Source organism: Acartia tonsa, chromosome 9 (genome assembly GCF_053477335.1).
Source record: "Acartia tonsa isolate MP-2025a chromosome 9, ASM5347733v1, whole genome shotgun sequence".
Classification (NCBI taxonomy): domain Eukaryota; kingdom Metazoa; phylum Arthropoda; class Copepoda; order Calanoida; family Acartiidae; genus Acartia; species Acartia tonsa.
Genome location: NC_137268.1, coordinates 49541473 through 49563148, shown reverse-complemented (window position 1 = coordinate 49563148; position 21676 = coordinate 49541473). Strand labels below are relative to the sequence as shown.

General features: G+C 31.3%; 1 protein-coding gene across 1 annotated transcript; it reads right to left on the bottom strand.

The window, feature by feature from the left end:
• Positions 1–1918: 1918 nt before the first annotated feature.
• Positions 1919–15913, bottom strand: LOC145329131 (uncharacterized). The gene is made up of 25 exons (XM_080173180.1): positions 15821–15913; positions 15130–15157; positions 11055–11169; positions 10598–10651; positions 10048–10137; positions 9326–9441; positions 8935–9060; positions 8262–8381; positions 7880–7973; positions 7344–7429; positions 6891–7001; positions 6688–6738; positions 6469–6512; positions 5855–5917; positions 5715–5757; positions 5552–5642; positions 5363–5474; positions 5226–5293; positions 4802–4909; positions 4464–4556; positions 3746–3793; positions 3381–3415; positions 2983–3042; positions 2422–2473; positions 1919–2068 (listed from the first exon to the last, which is right to left on the bottom strand). Exons 1-25 carry the CDS (start codon positions 15888–15890, stop codon positions 1994–1996), a joined length of 1953 nt encoding a protein of 650 aa, XP_080029306.1. The 5' UTR covers positions 15891–15913; the 3' UTR covers positions 1919–1993.
• Positions 15914–21676: the final 5763 nt, after the last annotated feature.

The following is a 21676-nucleotide window of genomic DNA, read 5'->3' as shown; positions in this document are numbered from 1 at the left end:
TTGTCCTAGGAATCAGCATTCCAAACATCATATCAATCGAATAATTTTATAACATCATGCAAAGTTTGAAATCGATAGTACAGTTCTAAACCTGCTTAAAATAATGAAAAAACTAACCATCCAAGACGGACCGACCAAAATTATAGAAAATCTTCGCTTTTAAAAATGTTAATATTAGTTTTAACAAAAGAAAATTTTTAGTTGGTTTATAAGACCTCCAAAAAATGACAAACAGAATCAACACTCAGATAATAATGATAGTTAATTTTCAATGAAAATCTTCTATAATTAGGGTCGGTCTGTCCGTAACGGATAGCTCTCATTAAAAATGTAGGCATAATGGAATACTCTTACCAGTGAATCATTTTGAAAGCGTAGAACCTCTAAACTACTTTTCCAGAAGAATTTGTCCCTTTTCATTGTTTTTTGACATGCAGAATCCTAGTACAATCAGACACAATGTAAGTATGTTTTCGTAACTTTACAAAGTGTCCCAACAAAAATCAGCCATGTGACGTCATAAAAATGAGGGATTATAGTATCTTTTTTAGGGATTTTCTTTCCCACTTTTCCTCTCATCTCCCTCATTTTTATGACGTCACATGGCGGACTTTTTAGATACTTTGTAAAGTTACCATGGTAGTTACAGTTACCGTTTTAATTAATGTAAATGTTCGTTTGTCCCCTTGTCTAATTTTATAAGTTTCGCCTTCTTAAATGTTGTCATCCTTGTTTTGTTAATTGTTCATTAGTATGATATTAGTATCTGATTATTTTAACAAATATTTTCATCACAAACCCTCTTTGAAAAGCCAGGGATTTTAAGGGATAAGACAATGGAGGATAAATTGATGTTCATCTCCAGTGATGATAGACAAAATTAACCCTAATGTAGATTAAATTATTGGTTGAAATTGTTGGACACTAAAGTTTGAAAGAAACCAATCAAAATTCAATGCAAGTACCCCAAGTTTTTAAGAAACAAATAAGCTGTAAAACTTTGAATACCATTGTAATTTTTATTCCAGTGTTCCCTACCTCCCTGACGTAAAGCACAACAAACAAATCAATCAAAGAATTTCATCTTTTTAAGTTATTAGGCGCGAGCAGCAAAGTATGTATGTTAAAGTATTAACTTTGAAATTAGCGCGAAATTAATTATGCAGTAAATGAATATAGCAAGGAGGGAGAAGAAAATAGCACATAAATCTTCTGTATGGTTATACTTTTTTGTAGATTAAGGCGTATGATTAATTTGTTGTAATGGAAGCACTAGGACATTTGACTGTAAATTATACATGTCCCCGATTTTTTTTAAAGCACATTCTCTCATCTATTGGCCTAAACGATTTTATTATATTTTAATTAGTTGGTATAAACTATAGATATTTAACCTTTAAAATATATATATTTAACTTCTACAGAAGGGGTAATTTTGCTTATCATCCTTGGGGAATGTATATTAATTTATCGTCTATTGTCTTATCCCTTAATAATTGAAACTAGTTAAGAAATAGATGCTTATTGGTAAAGAGGTAAAAAATTTGCCATTTATCAATACTTGCAGCCAAGTAAATCATCTTTTCCTTAAGAACGAACAGCAGAATTTATAGAGTTTATTTTAACTACATTGAACTGATATGTGTTTGTATAGAATATTAAATAAATCCAAATGGAATTTGAGTGGCGCATACTTTTGTCTACAATTATTAGTATCATCTCAGACAGATATATGAAACCTGCATAAATATTTAGGGATCTTAAGGGATAAGACAATTGGCGTTAAATTAATGTACACCACTGATTCATAGCTATACTGGAATTAAACAGCTTTCCACGGGCAGTAAAATAAAAATCAGTTTTGTTGTCTTGAAAGGGCTTAGGCCTGGGCCAACGACATATAATACAGACAATGTAATACATTATTTTTTTTATTTAATAAAAAAAAACATAAAGCAATTAAATGAAGAGCATACTATATAAAAGGTTATATTCATTTTGTACAAATTTCAAGTTTGGGACTTAGATAAATTTTAGCAAATTGTAGACATTCAGCTTGAACTTCATCCTATAATAATAAAAATTTATTTATTAAAAAATGGTGGAAGCGCCCTTAGTAGCAACAGTACTTATATTTGAAAGGTTATGTTAGAGATATAGCTTACTATTCTAGACTGACCCCCCCCCCTTCCCTTCCATTCATCTATATACAGGCCTCTAGAGGCAGATGCTTGTTTATAATTAATTGATAAATATTTCTTTTATGATTATCTATTTAATCCTTAACCCTTTTGAACTAAAATTGAAAGTAAAGGGACTACTCAACCCCCCTTCCCTCTAGCGCCCCTGGAGACATCTAGAAACAATTAAAATTGCAGCCAATAGTAGTTGATGTTTGTTAAAATATATTTGTATGGTTACCTTACTCAGCTTATTTCCATTTGCAGTTTTAATTATGCAATCAATCCAATTCCTGAAATAGTTTCATCATTTAAAAAGAAACAGTTTTGGGACCCTTGTCCAGTAAGTCATACAGTGCCACCAACTAGTGGCACTTTAAGATATTGGCGAATTCTCCTGGGAGGGTGGTGGTACCTTCCCTGGATTTATGAGAAGCTACATTATAAAGGAAAACTATATATGTTAAGCAGTTTGAGAGATCCTTTGGCACAAACAGACACACACAGATCCTGCTACTTTATTTTAAGGATTAAGTATTTCTGGAAAATTATAACTTGCAACTTTTTATTGATTAAATAAGATTTTAAATTCATCTAAGATTCCAAGGTAATTTTATTCAAATGGATATAGGATATACATACATGGATATATTGATAGGAAAAAATTGGCTTTAATTTATCTTACTAATATAGTCCTTATCTATTGATCAGTTCGTTCATCTAGTTGGAGGCAAGGGGATGGAGTAAAGGGAGTGGATGGGAGCATTATTTTAGCCAGCTGCGAGTATTGCCGTATAAATACCTGTAGTATGCAACCTTTGTATACCATTCAGGCTTCTCCGATCCACAACTTAGAGATCCACTTTAAAAATATTAATAGAATTTGTAATAAAGGGAATAAAGTTTTAATTCAGAGAGAAAGAGAGGGGACAATGGGCTGTTTAATGTTCTAGTCCCCAAGGTTTATAACAACATTTAATTATACATTGGCTTAATAAATTTTTGTTCTTGGTTAAATTTTGAATGGTTGATTCAATAAGTTGAGTGTTCAGACGTTTCAACCTCTATTTTATATCTACAAAAGAAGTAATTTGTGTAAAATCAAATCATTTTGGATGTACATGAATTAATAGGTCCTATCCCTTTAGATACCTGTTCTAACTATTTTCATTGAATAAGAGAAAATCATAAGTGTTTTACCTTACAATTCCAACAAGTGTCTGCTTTCCATTATCCTAATATTTTAATTTTGAATTAAGAATAGTTATCTATTTATCTTTTCGTATTAAAGACAGCTTTCCACGGATAATATAATAAAAAAAAATATATTATTAAAACTAATTTTAATAGCCCCGAGTGGCCAAAAATTTCTGACATATTAGGCAATCTTATGATTTTTTATTATTCGTGGAGAATTGTCTGTAATACGATATATACATGATTTTTCAGTATAGCTAAGAACCGGTTCTAATCTAGCGGATATAAATCAGTTTTCAAGCCTTACTGTAAATAGAGAATATTGAAAAAATATGTATATATTAAAAAAAAAAAAAAAAAAAATTTACTGTTATAGTTACAGGCCGACCACCATCTCCGTCACAAGCACTTGAATCCTGGAATAAATAGTAGCTTTGTTTAGTGCCCTAGGAAAATGGGGATAGATGTCACCACTTTTGGCCTACCTATGCTATTGACGTCATATTAGAGGGAAAGAAAATTAGGAGGGAAAAAATCCCTCTAGAAAAGAGATGGTCAATGAGTTGGTAGGCCGAAAGCAGTGACATATATCCCCATTTTGCTAGGGGACTATGGTTTGCAGTGTAGACAGCTACGAATAAAGTCAAGTCTTTACTTTTAATCAAAATTATCAGATTTGTTAAAAGCGAAGCTTTCCTAATAGGTTACTCCTCCTAAAATTGTCCTATTTATTTCAAAATTTTGCATGATGATTCCTGTAAGAGTAAGGTTCGATTTAAGAAGCGTAGAATCTCTATAATTGTTTTCAAAAACTTTATATGTCTATCTTACTTTTTTAAGCAACTTTTGTATGATAGAATTGTCCAATTCATCTGATATTTATAATAATAATTCTTAGAACGACAAGATAGCAGATGCAGCATCTTTAAAGTAAAGGGAACACTTCTTAGTTACGAAATCCTTTTCATCTGCTCCCCAATTATCATTTCAGATTTATTTCACTTATTGGCTATACTTTTCTCCTGATCTGAACATCATGATTTTTCAAATGTTAATTAAAACAAGTTTCATTAATTTGATAACAACCTGTTCAAAGCTTGAAGGACTTGTTATTCCACAAACATGCTGATCTAATATACCTTGATCCAATACATCACAAAATCTGTTTCTGCTATTAATCTAATAAATTAACAAACATCATTAGCTGTTTTAACCATTTAACTAAAGAGATAAGACAATGGCCAATAAATTGATGCATATTCCTAATAATCAAACACAAAATTACCCACTTTGTAGATTACAATAATTGGTTGAAATGTTTGGACACTTAACTTACTTAACCAATCAATAAAAATTCAATAAAAGTCCCCAACTTTGGGAGCTAGTTTTAACTTTTTATAATTTCATTTTTGTATGGTCAATACCTGATTTGTTTGTGATACAAATTCCTCCAAAGTAGATTTACATTTTTGTGATTCTATTAGTGTTACATTGACAGTTCCAATTTTTCCATTTCCACTTGTTTCAATTCTCTTCCATAGTAATAGAAATATAATAAACAGTAATAGACATAATTTATCTAGATTCTAGATGGTCCATTTGACCCCAAAATTCCTAGCAGACAAGCACCTTTCTTTTTTTGTATTCCAGTAATAAAGTGACATCTGAGGAAATGTGAATATTTATAGATTACTCATTATGCAAATGAAATGAAAAAAATATGCTTAATTTCAATCAATAACTGTTATCCTATTAGCTGATTTAAAGAGTATTTCTATAGATTATCTATATTTAAAAACAGTATATCAGTAAACAAAAATTTAGAACTCTACTATTTAATAGACTTACCTCTACTAAGGCTATTTTCCCATCTAATTCAATATTTCTTCCAACACATGTAGGTGTATCTTGAAATTCTTGATAGCAAAAAGGATATCTCATATCATAAATTGTTTAGATTATAAATGCCACTATGAAAATAATACCTATAAAATTGAAAACTAATCTTCTTCCAAGTTGAATAAGAGCAATATCATTGTATAACTTTGGATCTTCATAGTACGGGTGAACAAACACTTTTCTTGACTTAATATATTCCTGTAGCAAAGATGATGTCATATTCCATTTTATTAAATAGTAATTAAATAATCAAACAGGTTTCCATTAATGCTGACCTTCAAGTCTCCTGTTTTCCTAAATTCATTGAATTTGTCAGAAGTTGTACTGTTAAAATCCTCAGAACAGTGTGCTGCAGTAAGTAACCACCTTAAAGAATTAATAATATAATTGATATGTTTTATGATCATTTAAAAAAAATTTTTAAAAACTACTTTGTACCTGTCACTAATCATAACACTTCCACATGTTATATTTTGTTCTTCTGTAAAACAAAATCAAGTTTTGAATGTTATTTTACAAACAAATGCAATGACTTTGAAATAAACTATAAATGAAATAAATGTAAAATGAAATCTGACCGTCTTGAACGAATCCATCAGGTACCTCAGGATCTTCCGAAACATTATCATCATCATTTGTTTCTATAGAATTAGTGTTTGACAATTTACAATCACTTTGTTATGGCTTATCATAGATTATTTATTACTTCACTTGATAAAAAGAAATTAATATTAGGGTGAATCAGGTGACAAGTAACCCAACAAGCAATCACCAAAAAAAAGGATGGGAATTGTCCCTCCATTATCTATTATTGTTAATACGTACATGTCTTTTCTAAAATAAATGATTTGATTTGAGGATCTTACATTTTATTTAGAGTTTTATAAACAGAAATCATTTTAAATCAGGTAATTTTTGCAGACTCAAAATTAAATTGACTGTTACTTGACCAAAATAAGTGTAAATATGTCAGTGGGTATAAGATATATTTCTTGTGGTTATATCAAATGTTTATCAAGAGCGTTTTATTTGATATGAAATGAAAATTACATTCAATCTATAAACAAATAGAATAAAGGTCTTATTGTTTTAGTCAATGAGAGTATATTAGAGATTATTGAAGCACTATGAGTTTTAAACATTCTGTAGTTGGAGAACTCGAGCTCATATTATTAAGAATAATTTTACCTACCTGTAAGTGGATCAAATTCTGGTGATGATTCAGATTCAACTACTCTGAAAAGAATGAATTCTAATTTCTAGTTTACTTTTCATTTAAAAATAGGAAATAAACTTTTCTACAAATTGATTTAATGTGATTATATGTATCAGGAAAAATATAAAAAAAATTAAAAACTCATAATATCAACTTTTAATATAATGTAAAGTGAACCATAATTAAAAATCCTACCTAGGGTTTACATAACCGTCATTCAGTTGTTGTCTATCTGGTGCAAATTCACTAACATTAAAAAAAGTTATATAATGACATTTTTAGACGTGTAAGCTGCACTGCAAAAATAAATATCTTAATATATTTTAACATGTACCATTAATAATCTATGAAATTTTTTTTTGACTTGATTATGAATTTTAATTATGATGAATAATTACCTTCCACAAAGAAAGTTTTCTTGTTGTATATAGGAATAGCTATTACCACTAGGATCAATTTGTTCTTCTGTATTCTCTGGACTTAAAAAGCCACAAACACCACAACTTTCTCTGTATTTTAATTTAAAAAAATTAAATCAGGGATTTTTTTCAGAGATTTGTATTAGATTTGTGGATGAGGGTGTGGGGTTGAAGATTTAGCTTTTCTAGTAAGGAAATAGTAGCTTTTGCAATATTCCGTAAAATTGTAAGCAAGCTTTCAGTCAAATGCAATAATTAAGTAAAACTGTTCTTAATGTTGACCAAAGGCGTAGTATGATTAAACGCATATTTAAAAAATAAAATCAGTTTAACCTGATAAGCGCATTTTACTCACAAATTCACAGAATTTTTCAAAAGCAACTATTGAAATTACCTTTCTAAACTGCTTATTTTACCTAGTGAAAATACTACCTGCATGTAATTCCCAAGAATGGCCTGGTATCACAGAGTTTATTTTTAGCCCATTCACTACACTTTGGATGTTCATCAACACAACCCTGTTATGTTCAAAATATACAATTGAAACAAAAAAATATTTCCAGTATGTCTTTAAAACCAAGCAATATCAGATGGATTAAAACTATACTAATCTGTAATGAGTTATCAAGTATCGTATCATATTATAGCCAGTTTTCTACAAAATTAAATAAAGATATTAATATAGATACCAGTTTTATTATCCAGGAATAACAAAACTGGTTTTAATCTTATAATTTTTCATTTCAATATCTGCAGAAAGTTGTCTTTCATAAAATGCATTAATTAACAATTGTGAATTTTTTTTTATGCAGATACTTGAACGCAACATAGAAATGTTACTTGAAACTTGAACACAACAAAGAAATATTATGTATTATTTAAAAAATTAGTTTAGAGTACCACTAGAGGCCTCTAGGGGCGTAGCCGCTATTTATATAGATTGTAAGATTATTTGCAGATTATTTTACTTTGTTACCACACCAGCCACAGGACTCTTGACATGCCAAGGACATAAAATTGAACATATCCAGGTTGCACACTGATGGATCACTCTTCAATGTCCTTTTTAAAAGAACACATAGTTTAAAGTGAGAAATAATGATAGTAAATTTCATTATTGAAATACTTTGTGGTAAAGCAGGTAAAAGGGAATGTGATTCTGACCAACAATTCTAAGTTAAAATTTCACTTAAAATCACTTCCCTTTTTGCTCCCCTTCTTATCCACTTCCCTATCAGTTGCACCAAAAAACAATTTTTACTTTTCTCAAACTAAATATATAATTTTTGGCAATTTCAAATGGAATTAATTAACTGAATAGCAGCCCCTGGTGGTAAAGGTTAAGATTACCCAGTTTCAAAATTAGTATCTAATCTACAGGCCCCTTGCTTGGCCCACACAGAACACATTGGAGTTTTATCCTCACATTGTCTTGTCTCACCATATATCTCACCATATATATCAGGAAATCTAGAATATGGCCTTTAAAGTTAGGTAAATTTCATCCAGACATACAGAGATTCTTACAGACAGATGTGCAGACAAATTGACAGACAGTAAAGAATAAAGTAGGGCATTAGCAAAAGAAAAATTTGAAAAGTATTCAGCTGTCTATCTCCAATAGCAACCAAGAAAATTATTTTTAACAAAGAGACAGATGAATTAAAATAATAGACAGACCCAGCCTTTGATTGGTTTATATGATGACCCCTGTAATTGTAATTTTAACATGCAGTCGAATGTATAACTGCTTAACCTAAATTCATTTAAGTCTTTTGTCTGCATGTTGCCAAAAATGAGAGCAAAAATACAAGAGAGGTGGGCAAAACCGCTACCCCACTTCCCTTTCCGGATTGATAAAGGATAATTATAATCAATTATGATGTGAATGCTGAAGTTTCTGATATCATTAAGAGGAGCTGAGAAAACCATGATTCTCCCAAAACATGTCTGACAGACAGATATTTCAAGTTATACAGTAGCTTCCCTTATAAAAACCATAATGGAATATGCATGTATTTACCTAGGAGGTTGTGGGGGAAGAGAATCAAACAAAATCTCTTCTTCATCACAGCAGACCTTTACTTCATAGTTATCAACACCACAAAATAGATCATTTACTTGTTTTTCTCCATCAATATCTTTGCATCTATAACATATTTGATAATACAGACCTAATTGAATTCAATCTGTAAGTTCTTGATTAAAAAGAAAAAATAATGACTGGTTACAATCGTAGAAGGAATTGACAGGCCCACTTAAATAACTGAATAATATTACCAACTTTTAACCATTTATAAGTTTATTGAACAATTAGAAAATCAAGAATAATTCATAATCATGAAATTTTGAAACAATATAAGAAAGTGCATATTTTCCAAACAAGCACATATCATGATTATTGTGTATTTTACCTTGATATAGGGACACATGAACTATTCTTACATCTATTCCCCAATTGAGATACTAATTGTACTTCTTCGGGACATTTAAATGCCCTTCCAAACACAGCGTCTCCAGCATAGTTCTCCTGAAATTAAAATTTTGTAAATTTTAACTCACTTTTGCCCCCTAGAGGGTTCTAGAATCCCTAGAGGTGGGGTGAATCAAGAGGAAGTCAACCACCTACTTAAAATTGTTTCAAATGAAAAAGTTTTTGCACCTTTGTAAGAAGAAAAGATGAGTACATTCTACATTCAAAGGACCTAAGAGAAACTTATTGGTTCAGCAGTTAGTGAGATCCTTTGTTACAGATAGACACACACTGATCATGTTACTTGTGAAAATGGTAAACATATTAATAAGCAATTATAAATGCTTTAGTAAACATGACTTTATGTCTAAAATTTGATCTAAGATTTTTGGGCAGCTGAAGTCTGAGATATCTGATATCCCACTCACCTAACATCTTCCTACTCCCTTCTCTACTTCTGCCATCCTTTCACAATTAGATCTTCTGCACATCAATGGATATATTGGCATGGAAAATTTTATATTAATTTAGGTTGCTAACATGGACCTCATTTATTTGTCAGTTCGTTCATCCAGTAGGCTGTGAGGGTATTAGTGTGGAAAGAGGGTTGGATGATTGTATCAATTTATGAATATCCAAAAAATAATATATTGATAGATTTACCTCTTCAAATGTTGGACACCATGGATCAGAGGGAAAGCATAATCCTTCTAACTTGTCAGGACAGCACACCTCAGGAATACTATTCACAGGCTGAAAGTGTATTAAAAATATTGAGTGTCTAGGTAAAGAAATACTTGTAAAATAAGGTAGCTTTGTGAATTTAAATCTGCTGCAGTGTGGATGCCAGTGGTTGCACCACTGGTGTCAAGTGGTGCAGCAATATATTCAAATGGGAAGAGATTGGCGGAAAATAGCCTAAAGCCTTACACATTTGCAGTTGCAATTAGAGAACGGAATAATAATTTTCAATTACTGGAATAGTTATTTCTCGCATCGTAATATAAACAGCTTTCCGCAGATATAAAATGTACAATTATTAGATTAAAATCTGTTTTTTAGCTCTGAGATACAGAAGGCACGGGCTTGTACATTTTTATATTCGTAGAAAACTGGATATAATTTGATGCTAGACATATTTTTTCCCATTGATGAGAACCGGTTCTAATCCACCGGTTTTGAATAAATACCAGAAAGAACATCAGAAAATTACCCCATGGCAGGAAGCAACAGGAACAGTTTCGAACATTTCTAAGGTTTCACAATCCTGAAAAATATATCAGTTGGTATATAGTTTTTGTATGGAATACTCATGTATGTTTTGTACAAGAACACCATTTTTATTGCAATAAAGTTTATTTGATAAAAAAAGTAATTTTATATTATTAACAATTACGCTCTTACAAAACTAGGACTGATAATTCTTTTGTCTTACTGGTAGATAAATAATGTCAAAGATTTCAAGATTACTTTTATAGTTTACTTAATTTTTTTATAATTAATCAATATGTCTACAGTAGGACTTAATTAAATAGATTTTCTCCTATTGTTATATCACTGCCCAAGTTAAGAATGACAACATCCTCAAACCAAATTAACATGAACAATTAAAAGTTGCTGCTTTTCAAGAAACAGATTATTATTTAGAAATTTAAGATGATAAATATTACCTCTATAAATCTGAAATGTCCCATATGGCCTAATTTTCCAGGCAATCTACACCTCTCTCCTCTTGCACCACATGTCACTTTCTCTGAAGCCATGTCAGAGCCAGAGGTTTCATTTCTTTACAAAATAAAACAAGGATGACAACATCCATAAGTAGCGAAGCTCAAAATAATGGATGGATATCCGGAAAAAATTAACTTTATTGCAGTTTCATAAAAAAAACAATAAACTAAAAAATCACAAAACCTTATAAGATTTATAACGTGAAAATCTAGTAATTGATCTAGCACCTCTGCAAATTAGCAAATCTTAATGAAACTTTGTTGGGATATGTAAACAGTAAACTTATTTAATCCTTTAAAATAGCATCCACCTATCTCAAATAGGAGTAAAGAAAATCATGAAAACCTAAAAATCTAGGAATCGAACTAGCACCCCAAGCAATAAGCAAATCTCGATAAAAGTATGCAAAATATGAAAGTATTCAATCCCTGAAAATTTCAGCCATCTGTGTTGAATAGGAGTTGAGAAAAATCATAAATGCTTAAAAATGTAGGAATCGATCTAGCACCCCAACCAACTGACGAATCTTAATGAAACTATTTCAAAATATGAAGACTGTTAACATAATTGATCCCTCAAAATTTCAGCTCTCTATATTTGATAGGAGCCGAGAAAATCACGTTTCCCCCTTTCTGTCTCAGACGGACGGACGGACAGACGAACGGACGGACGGACATTTCGAATTATAGAGTAGCTTATTCATAAGTAGCGAAGCACAAAATAGACAAAGTGAGCTATATAGCCAGATGTTATATTTCTTCAGAAAAAAAACAAGAATGACAACATCCATAAGTAGCAAAGCAAAAAAATGCATGGAATGGACAAAGGAACAAAGTGAGCTATAGAGCAGATGTTCAGTTGTCATGACAAAGAATATAAGAGAAAATACAAAAACTCCAAGAATATCACGAAATCTTTTTTAAAAAGTAAGGTGCATGTGAATGATATAACTGACAGACAGACATACAGACTTTTCGCGAAAAATTTCAGTTGTTTATCTACAATAGCAGCAGAGAAAATCACATTTCCTCTATAGCGTTATGGTTTAACTGATTGACCGAAAGACAAAGTTAATTATAGGATTGCTATGCTCAGTGGCGTGCGAACCGAAGGGGGCATTTGGGGCAATCGCCCCCCCCTAGCGATCAAAACGCCCCCCCCTGCCCCCCCCTAGCCACCGCCCCCCCTGCCCCCCCCCTAAATGTTGAAAAATGCCCCGTTTTGCCCCCCCCTAGTCAACAAAAATGCCCCTTTTTGCCCCCTACCCTACAAAAAGCAAAACTATCCCAGGTTCAAAAAAAAAGATCAAGAAATACACAAAAAAAAATGTTGGCGCTTCGCGCCAATCAGACAGTTACTATTCATTTAACCTTACCAAATTTTTAACTAGTGTAGAAATTAGGTTATAATCTCTTTTCACTGAACATAACAAACCAGTAAATAGGAAGTATTTTATTTTGTATAATATAAACTTTTTACCAAAGAAATTTTGCACATCCACAATTATGATACACAAAATTACCCCTTATATAGATTACAATTAGTGGATGAAACGTATGGAAACTGAACTTAATTAACCAACCAATCAAAATTCCATTAAAGTCCCCAACGAATAAGAAAATTTTATATGAAATATTGGGGACTAGTGTAATAATAGCCCAAAAACCCCTCTCTCCCTGCATAATGAAAAAAAAAATTTGCGCTTCGCGCCGTTCCAAATGGTTTCTGCTATTTATCACATTGTATATTAAAAGCGAAGCTTTTCTATAATTAGGGTCGGTCCGTCCGAGATAGATAGATTTTATTCGTTAATTTAGGCATGTTAGAATTGTCCTATCGATTTCAAACTTTGCATGATGATTCCTGCAGTAGTTGGGTACGATTTAGAAAGCGTAGCAACTCTATAATCATAACCAGAATGTCCGTACGTCCATTTTAAACATGTTGATTTTTCTACTTTTTTAACAACAAATTTTCAAGTGTTTTAATTATCCGTTTGATCTGATTTTTGGTATATTGATTCCTGGGACATTTATACATTTATGTTCCGATTTTTCAGTTCAGATACTATACAAGTGTTAATGTCCGTTTGTCCAACCGTTTCAGTGCTTCGCTTTTATGGATGTTGTCATCCTTGTTTTGTTGTTATTTCTATGAAAATATTTGTAAGCAAACATAAAATATTTAATCAAAAAGTTATTTAAAAAAAAAAAAAATACAGCGTTGATATTTATCTAAGCCTTTTTCTCAACACTGTATGTCTGTCTAAATGAATATGAAAATAAAGAAATATGATTTTCAGGATAAGCTTATCATTTTTTGTGTACATACCCTTACAAAAAGACATGTTTTTTTTATGGCAATTTTCATTAAAAACCCTTATAACTAACTACACTCTATATTCCTAACTTGATAAAATACACCACTGTTTGATTTTTTTTCAAAGGGGTAGTAAATATTTTAAAGTGCCATTTTAAGAGGGTAGGATATGTTGATATAACTTTTTAGCTACTCTATAATTAACTATGGCTGTCAGTTTGTAATGCTAAGGGGGAAATGTGATTTTCTCAACTGCAATTAAAGATAGAAGGCTAAAACTCAATGTTAACATTCCCATCATTATGGAGTATAATTAACGATTAAAAATTCATGGAGGTCAGACTGCTTTTCAGGACGTTTTTATATATTTTTGTATCTTTTACAATTACCCCATTGTTTTGTACAAAATTTTTGTAGATAAGGGTATCAAAATATAGACCCTTTTGTGACATTGCCTCTTAAGGGGCGTTTCGTTGTATTTTCACAGTAGCTTTTCCCCTATGTATACTGTATAGCCCCTGTGGGGCCAATTGCCTAACCCTGCGGGGAATTCACCTAACCTAACTTAATCTATAATAACCTATTAAAAGCTACTGTGAAAATATGACACAATGCCCCTTTTTTTTACTTTTAACGTAGTTCTTTATATCCTTGGTTTTTATGGTACGATAAATTTTTTTGTGGATTATATATAATATTAAAAAAATAATATTTCTCGTCGTTCCGACCATCCAGTATGTAATTTACTTTGACTGTCATCACACAACATACATAAAAAAGGATTTGTGACTTTTTCTTCCTAAAAATATATTTATTTCAACAAATGCTCTTTAAATCTTCTTAACTGTATTCTTATTCATGATTTTTTGTGCTTTGCTACTTATAGATGTTGTCATCCTTGTTGTCATACAATAAAGAAATATTTAAAATCAGTTTTACATAATAGATAAATTTTTGGTAAATTATTTCCAAAATGAGTGTTTTTATCTCTCCCCCCCCCCATTATTTTTTTTAATGGGGTTATCCATCCTTCCTGCAGAGAGATTTAATAATATCCCCCTCCACCCTTAAAAAAATGTTTTTTGGTGGGGGGGGGGGGGGGTGGTTAAATTATCTGTACTTTTTTTTTGAAGATGCTTTCTAGCTCCCATCCCTTCAGTCATTGCAGATTGGGGAGAAGGGATGGGGGAGAAGAGATGAGGGGAAGAGATGGGGGATAGAAATGGGAAATAGGGAAGGGGGAAGGGATGGGGAAGAAGGGATAAGGACTAGAAGGCCCATAAAACCCCTTAAAACGCCCTTATTTAAATTTAGTATATATAATCAAAATGCCCCCCCCTAAAGCAAAGTGCCCCCCCGGGGCACTTTGATTTAGGGGGGGGCAAAATTTTGCAAAATCTTCAAAATGCCCCCCCCTAGACAAAGTGCTTCGCACGCCACTGGCTATGCTACTCAAAATAAATATTCAAACAAGATGCCATGAAATAATCATCTGTAATGGATAAGAAGTACAATGTCTTTCTGTATGTGTGTCTGAAGCTTAAGATCTTGGTAACCTCTGTACTGAAGTGGTACTGCTGTGGTTTTAAGCTATTTGGTGAATAAGAGGTAGTTTTGTTTATTACAATTGGGGGTGTATATCTTTTTATGATATATTTTTACCTATTTTAAAATAAAAATATAAGTTATTCTAACCTGAAAAGTTCCATATAATCCTCGGTTCCTATAAAAACATGAAATAAATTTCGAGTTATAAATGCTGTATTCTATCTTAATATTATTTTTCTTTTTTCCTTTGTTCTATGATAAGCTATGATAAGGGATCGAAGGTTAACAAAACTGGTATTAAATCAATGATTTGTATTATAATATTCCTGGAAAATTGTCTGTAATACAATGCTGTACATGATTTTTCAGTATGGTCGAGAACCAGTTCTATTCCAGCGGATATTAATCGGTTTCGAAGCCATACTGAAAAATGAAGTATGAAGTAGAAGTATTTTTAAAAGCGAAGCTTCACTATAATTAGGGTCGGATCATACGTTCGGATAGCTTTTTCCGTTAATTTAGGCATGGTTATAATTGTCCTATCGATTGCATACTTTACATGGGGATTCCTCTAGTGGTAAGGTACGATTTAGAAGGTCTACTACTCTATAAGCGTTACCAGAATGTCCGTATGTCCATTTTAAATATGCTGATTTTTTACTTTTTTTAACAACAACTATTTATGTGATATAATTATCCTATTGATATAATTTTTGGAATGCTGATTCTATTATGATTATCCAGTTATGACACTCTACAAGTGTTAATTTTTGTTTGTATTATCGTTTCAAAGCTTCGCTTTTATGGATGTTGCCATCCTTGTTTGTTTAAAACTTACTTATTGGTGTTGCTGATATGATGTCAAGTATAAAAATTAAGAAACATATTTTCATCCGTATTCGCCTCATTTTTTCCTAAAAAAAAAAACATCCTAATATAAAAGTAACAGGATCTTTGTGTTTGTCTTTACCAAAAAATACGCCAAACCGATACAGTTCTTCATTACAGAGTAGCTTCTTATAGGTCTTGGGAAGGTTTATAGCTATTTGGGAAAGGGCACCACTAAACCCACAAAAAATCCCTTCCTTAATTTGGAACACAGTAATAGTGTCTGACTGATTATGACGTAACAAAAAAAAATAGCCAATGAGAGGCCGTTATTGACCAATGGTAAAATTTACAGTGGCCTCTCATTGGCTAATTTTTTTTGTTACGTCATAATCAGTCAGACACTATTACTGTGTTCTTAATTTGCTTTCTTTTTGAGACTAAAAATTAGGGGGTGATCGAATTCAACCACTCACCACATTATATTCATCTAGGCCTCTAGGGACGTAGCCGCTAGTCTAGAAATATAGATAATATGTTTAAAATGTCATTGAATGCAAACAAAATTAAAGAAAAATAAAGACATACAAATATTCTCAAAATGTTAAATTTAAAGGTATCACATTGATGTAAAGAAATTCAATTTCAAGTATGAATATACTTGATTAACTGACTATTTCAGTATGTTGCACTGTTATAAAATTTAACCAGATTTACAGACAGACAGACGGACAGACTGACAAGCACTTGAAATGCCTTTGAGCAAAAAAGGTGTTCAATCAGAAATGTAAAAGTGAGTCATGATATACGAAAACTTATTCGTAGTTATATGTAATAAAAAAATTTATCAATGCTTTCAAAAAAAATGAACATAGGGTCATAGGTATAGAATCCTAACGTATAAAGCCTTAAAGTAAAGCACATTTCTACTATAACAATTTTTTCCTTCTGACAAATAAAGATTAATGAATAGGCCTTTTAAATAAATAGCATTTCTACATAGGGCAATAACATCATTTTCAGACGGACAAAAAAGGTTAAAAATTAGATGCTAAGCTAAGCTTTCTAAATAATATCTAACTAATACAGGAATCACCATACCTAAATGAATTTGAAATGAATAGGACAACTCTAACATTCCTAAATTAAAGACCAATCGATAACGAACAGACTGACGGACGTAGGAACCTAATTATAGAAAACCATATTTCTTTTTTTTAAATCTATGGATCTTTTGCAAGATTGGTTAAAACACCCACAAGAAAGCTAATACGAATTTTTCTTAGCTAGACTTGTTTGATGAACAAAATAATCATTAACAAAGGTAATTAGATTCATAGGATGCGAATATTTACACAAAATATTATAAGACAATATTTTTAACACGAGGGGGGGGGGGGAGTAATTAACCCTCTCTAATACTTTTTTAGAGGGGGAAGACATATATTTTGAGTTTCTAATGCCCTACATTAACCTGATTTAAAAAGAATAAGGGCCACAGAAAACCACTTATGCCACCCTCCTCCCCCCCACACACTTGGACATTTCTTTAGGTAAAAATAACCTAAGTATAAAACAATCTAATATTGGAAAGGCCTACTTTTACCCCTCCCCCATAACAGACCTTCAAATAAAGACTTGCAAAGAAGCTTTGCTTCTTAAACATAGGTTATGAAAAATTTGGTCTTGTTTTTCAACCACTGGGTTATCAAATTTATATAAGAATTATGATTACGTATTAATATTTGAGTGGGGCAATTTTGCTAAACTAATAAACATACATTTCTATTGGAATATGATATGATGTTTTTTTTTATTTTTCAGTTAAGATACCACTAACTATCGCACTTATTTAGTTTTCTTTTTATTACAAGCTAAAAAAAAGACCTACGGTAATAGGTCTTAAATTATAAGGTTGCTTATTAAAATTTTGGGGTATAGTCCCTTTCGTGGCAATGCACCTTGAGGGGATGATTCTTCGTATTTTTCACAGTAGGTTTTCTCCTATTTTTAGACCCTGTGGGGGGCTCTAACCCTGCGGGACCAATTATCTAACCATGTGGGACAATCACCTAACCCATTATAACCTAACCTAACATAAAATAACATATAAAAAGTCATTTTAGGAATACGACGAAAGGGACTATTTTCAAATTTTGCAAGGGGTCTCCGTTTCAGGCAGAATGTATATGCATTGCGGCTGCCGAGCCTTGCATTAAATATTTACCAAGAATCAATGTCTGATCTAGTTCTAGTAATGAATATATGATACGTGGATATATTAACAGGGGAAAATCGCCATCAAATAAGGTCAGTATTGGTCAGTTTGTTCATCAAGTAGGAGGGAAAGGGGTGGATGAAGGGTATCGTTATTTCAGCTAGCTGCAAGTATCAATTGATTAGATCACATAAAAATCTAGTGCAACATCCAAGTAATAATATATCTATTGTTCTAGTAAAATTGAATTTGTTGCTAGTACGAAACATTGACCTATGAAATTTTAAAAGTACAAGAATATCATTGTCCATAAACTAACCTACAAAATCAAACCAAAACAGTTTAGATTTAAATGAAAAAAAACTAGCGGCTACGCCCATACTATCTAGGAGCATTGTATTCTAAGTAGGATTTTTATCGGCAATAAATATATTCTTGATTTTAACATATGTTCTTTAAATCTCCTTTTACGTTTTCTTATCCATGATTTTTTTGCGCTTCGCTACCTATGGATGTTGTCATACTTGTTTATATATAATGTTAAATATGATAGAACGCCCATTAAAATAATTTACAATTCTTCCATTCAAAATAAAAACATCCCAATAATTCATTGCTCACAACTTTAGATACTAGACAATTGAGTTTTAGAAAATATAAAAAAAACAATGATGATAAAATTCATAAGATCGAAAAAAACATACAAAAACAAATATTAACAGACATAAAATAAGAGCGATTTCATTATTAAAGAACAAAAGTAAAACTCTAGATATTTAAGGGATAAGACAATGGACAATGAATTGATACTCGTCCCAACTGATGTTAAACTAAATTACCCCAATTGTAGATTAAATTATTAATTGAAAAGTTTGGACTCTACACCTTTTAAACCTGCCAATTTTATTTTAGTAATAGAACCCAAAGTTTTTGAGCCAAAGAAAAAGATAATTTTGTTATAAAACTTTGGGTTCTTGTGCTTTTACCGAGCCAATGTCCTTTACTTAGAGTTTTGGGCTAGAATTTGGATACTGGCTCTAATAGATATACCTCTATTGCCTAAAGTAAAAAGGCAATTGAAAAATAGTCCATTGTCTAATAAATACCTTAACCAATGTAGTCAATAAGAAAAGAATAAAGAAAATAATAGTTTACATAAAAATATAAGGTTACTTCATAACACAAATTCTTTTACCAAGTCAAAAAAATAATTTTGAAAAATAAAATGGTAGCCCGGGACGAATTTCATAACCATGCATTTTAGAATCAGCGATCTAAAGGGATAAGACAGTGGCCGTAAATTTGATGTACATCCCCAATGATGATACATAAAATTATCCCCTCTGTAGTTTATGGTCAGTGGTTGAAATGATTGGACACTTAACTTAATGAACCAACCAATAAACAACAAAAGTCTCCAAAGTTGTTATAATTTGAAATGTAGTTCTTTATTGGGATATTTGAATATAATTTACACTGGATATTCCAGCACTTACCTAACCGTCCAAACTTTTCAACCAATAATTTAGATCCTCAGAAGGTTTAATTTGGTTTTTTATCATTGAGGATGTACATCAATTTATCGTCCATTGTCTTATTCCTGAAGATCCTTTTTTTTATTCATTTTTTCTCACAAAAATTAAGCGGCAATTCCATCAAGCCATAAGCTGACCCCCATAGCTACAAAATCCATTTTGAACTTGCGTCCTTGTGCTTAAAGATTTCCGATTTCATTCATAGAATTCCATAATCCAATCCTTTTAGACTTACTTCTCATGATTGAAAATTTAAAGTACAATTATTTATTAAGCAAAGTATTTAAAACTAGAGTGTAATTAAAGTAAACATGTTTTTAAATGCAGTTTGTCAATTAGGATTATAGAAACGGGTAGATAGGTAAAGTACAATTTAAGCTATTCTTATATTGAACAAAGTATAGTTTTATGCTATATTTTGAAATATAGATTTTGAAGTTAAGTTTTACTTTAAAGATTACTAGCGGCTGTGCCCCTATCATCTAGGAGCTCTGTATTCGAAAGAGTAGAGAAAAGAGATAAATAGCCTATAGCTATCCCGGGACCTATGTGAAGCTTACCTAAAATGGAGAACTCAATCGGTTCAGTAGTTATCGAAATCTTTAGCTAATGACAAAAAAAATTACTGCTGTATATAATACGATTATTATTTGATTTAATCAGGGTCTTTCTTGTTCATTATTACATTTTTAAAGACCCCACATTAAAAGTTAGCCGCAAGATCACTACAGCTGTACAGCTACAGTATCCTTTGTATATTTTTTATAGCAGTCACAGCTGCTTAGAAAAAAATTAGGGGTGGTCATCTAAAATCATACATAGATGATGGAGAAATATTTTGTAAAACAAACGGGTTGTCAAGTTTTTAAAATTGATGTAGGAATAAGACAATAGATGATAAATTGATGTACATCCTAAATGGTGATAAACAAAATTATTCCTCCTTTAGTAGATTTAGGATATTGATTGAAATGTTTAAACTGTATTAGTTTGAACAAACTAATACAGTTTATATGCCAATTAATGAGACAATGTGTTTGTAAAACTTTGGGTACCAGTGTAATGTCCAATGTTCTGTCCCTCTCTGTGTTTCTTAATTAGTAATGCTGCGCTACTATGGATAAAATTGTCATTTAACTATTTCATATAACTACTTTGACCTACTGGAAGTCTTAAATCCTTTAAAGAAAATGAATACAAAAGAAATTTAAGACCATTTTGTTTATAAAAGAAAAAGGAAATCAAATTCCATATGGATTAAGAATATTTTACCCATGGTAGTACTTTCCCAGAGATAACAGCTATCAATATTAAAATCTTTGCTCGAATTTTTTCACAAAAATATATCACATTATGTGTGCTAATATGAAGTAAGTGGTTGTTTGTTTGTGTATGTGTGTATATTTTGAAATGCTCAATAAGAACTCTATAACCGTACGGGTTTACGGGAAACTTTTTAAATTTTTTTTTATCTATGGTTACCCATATCTTAGCTGTAAAAAACTTCTTTATTTAAAAGGTATGTTTTTAGAGGCTAGGAGCGCAGCAAATTATAACTCTTAAAATTTAAATGCCCCATTTATATGTAATCTAAATAAAAGCCTATATAATCTTAATTGCCCATTTCCTATCAGATGTTTAATTAAATAATTAAAATCAAATTTGAAAAAATTCAGTACACCCCTCCTATACCACCCCCACATCCCCAAATTACCAATTTTGCCCGCCCCATTTAAGGTGACAGAAGTTCAGGATCTCAGATATTATGGATCTTTTCAAACCTGTTTACCCCTCCCCTATTTTCATTGTACATGAACCAGAAATTTCTGGATACACCCCTTCAAAGCTCTTTCAATATGTTGCTACAGTTCAACAAATTTAAATTGTAAATTGCCGTTACTAATTTATTGTTAATTACTAGCTTATATAACTATTAAATATGTAACAACGTACAGCCAGAAGTAAATAAAAACAAAAAACTATACTACTTTATATAAATGGATAAGGATAATATAATTTTCGATTAGTATTATAGATAGCTTCTCTAAGCCCCGGGCTAACAAAACGGGTAGGTATTAATTTTATGATTTTTATTATAAAATTCGCGAAAATT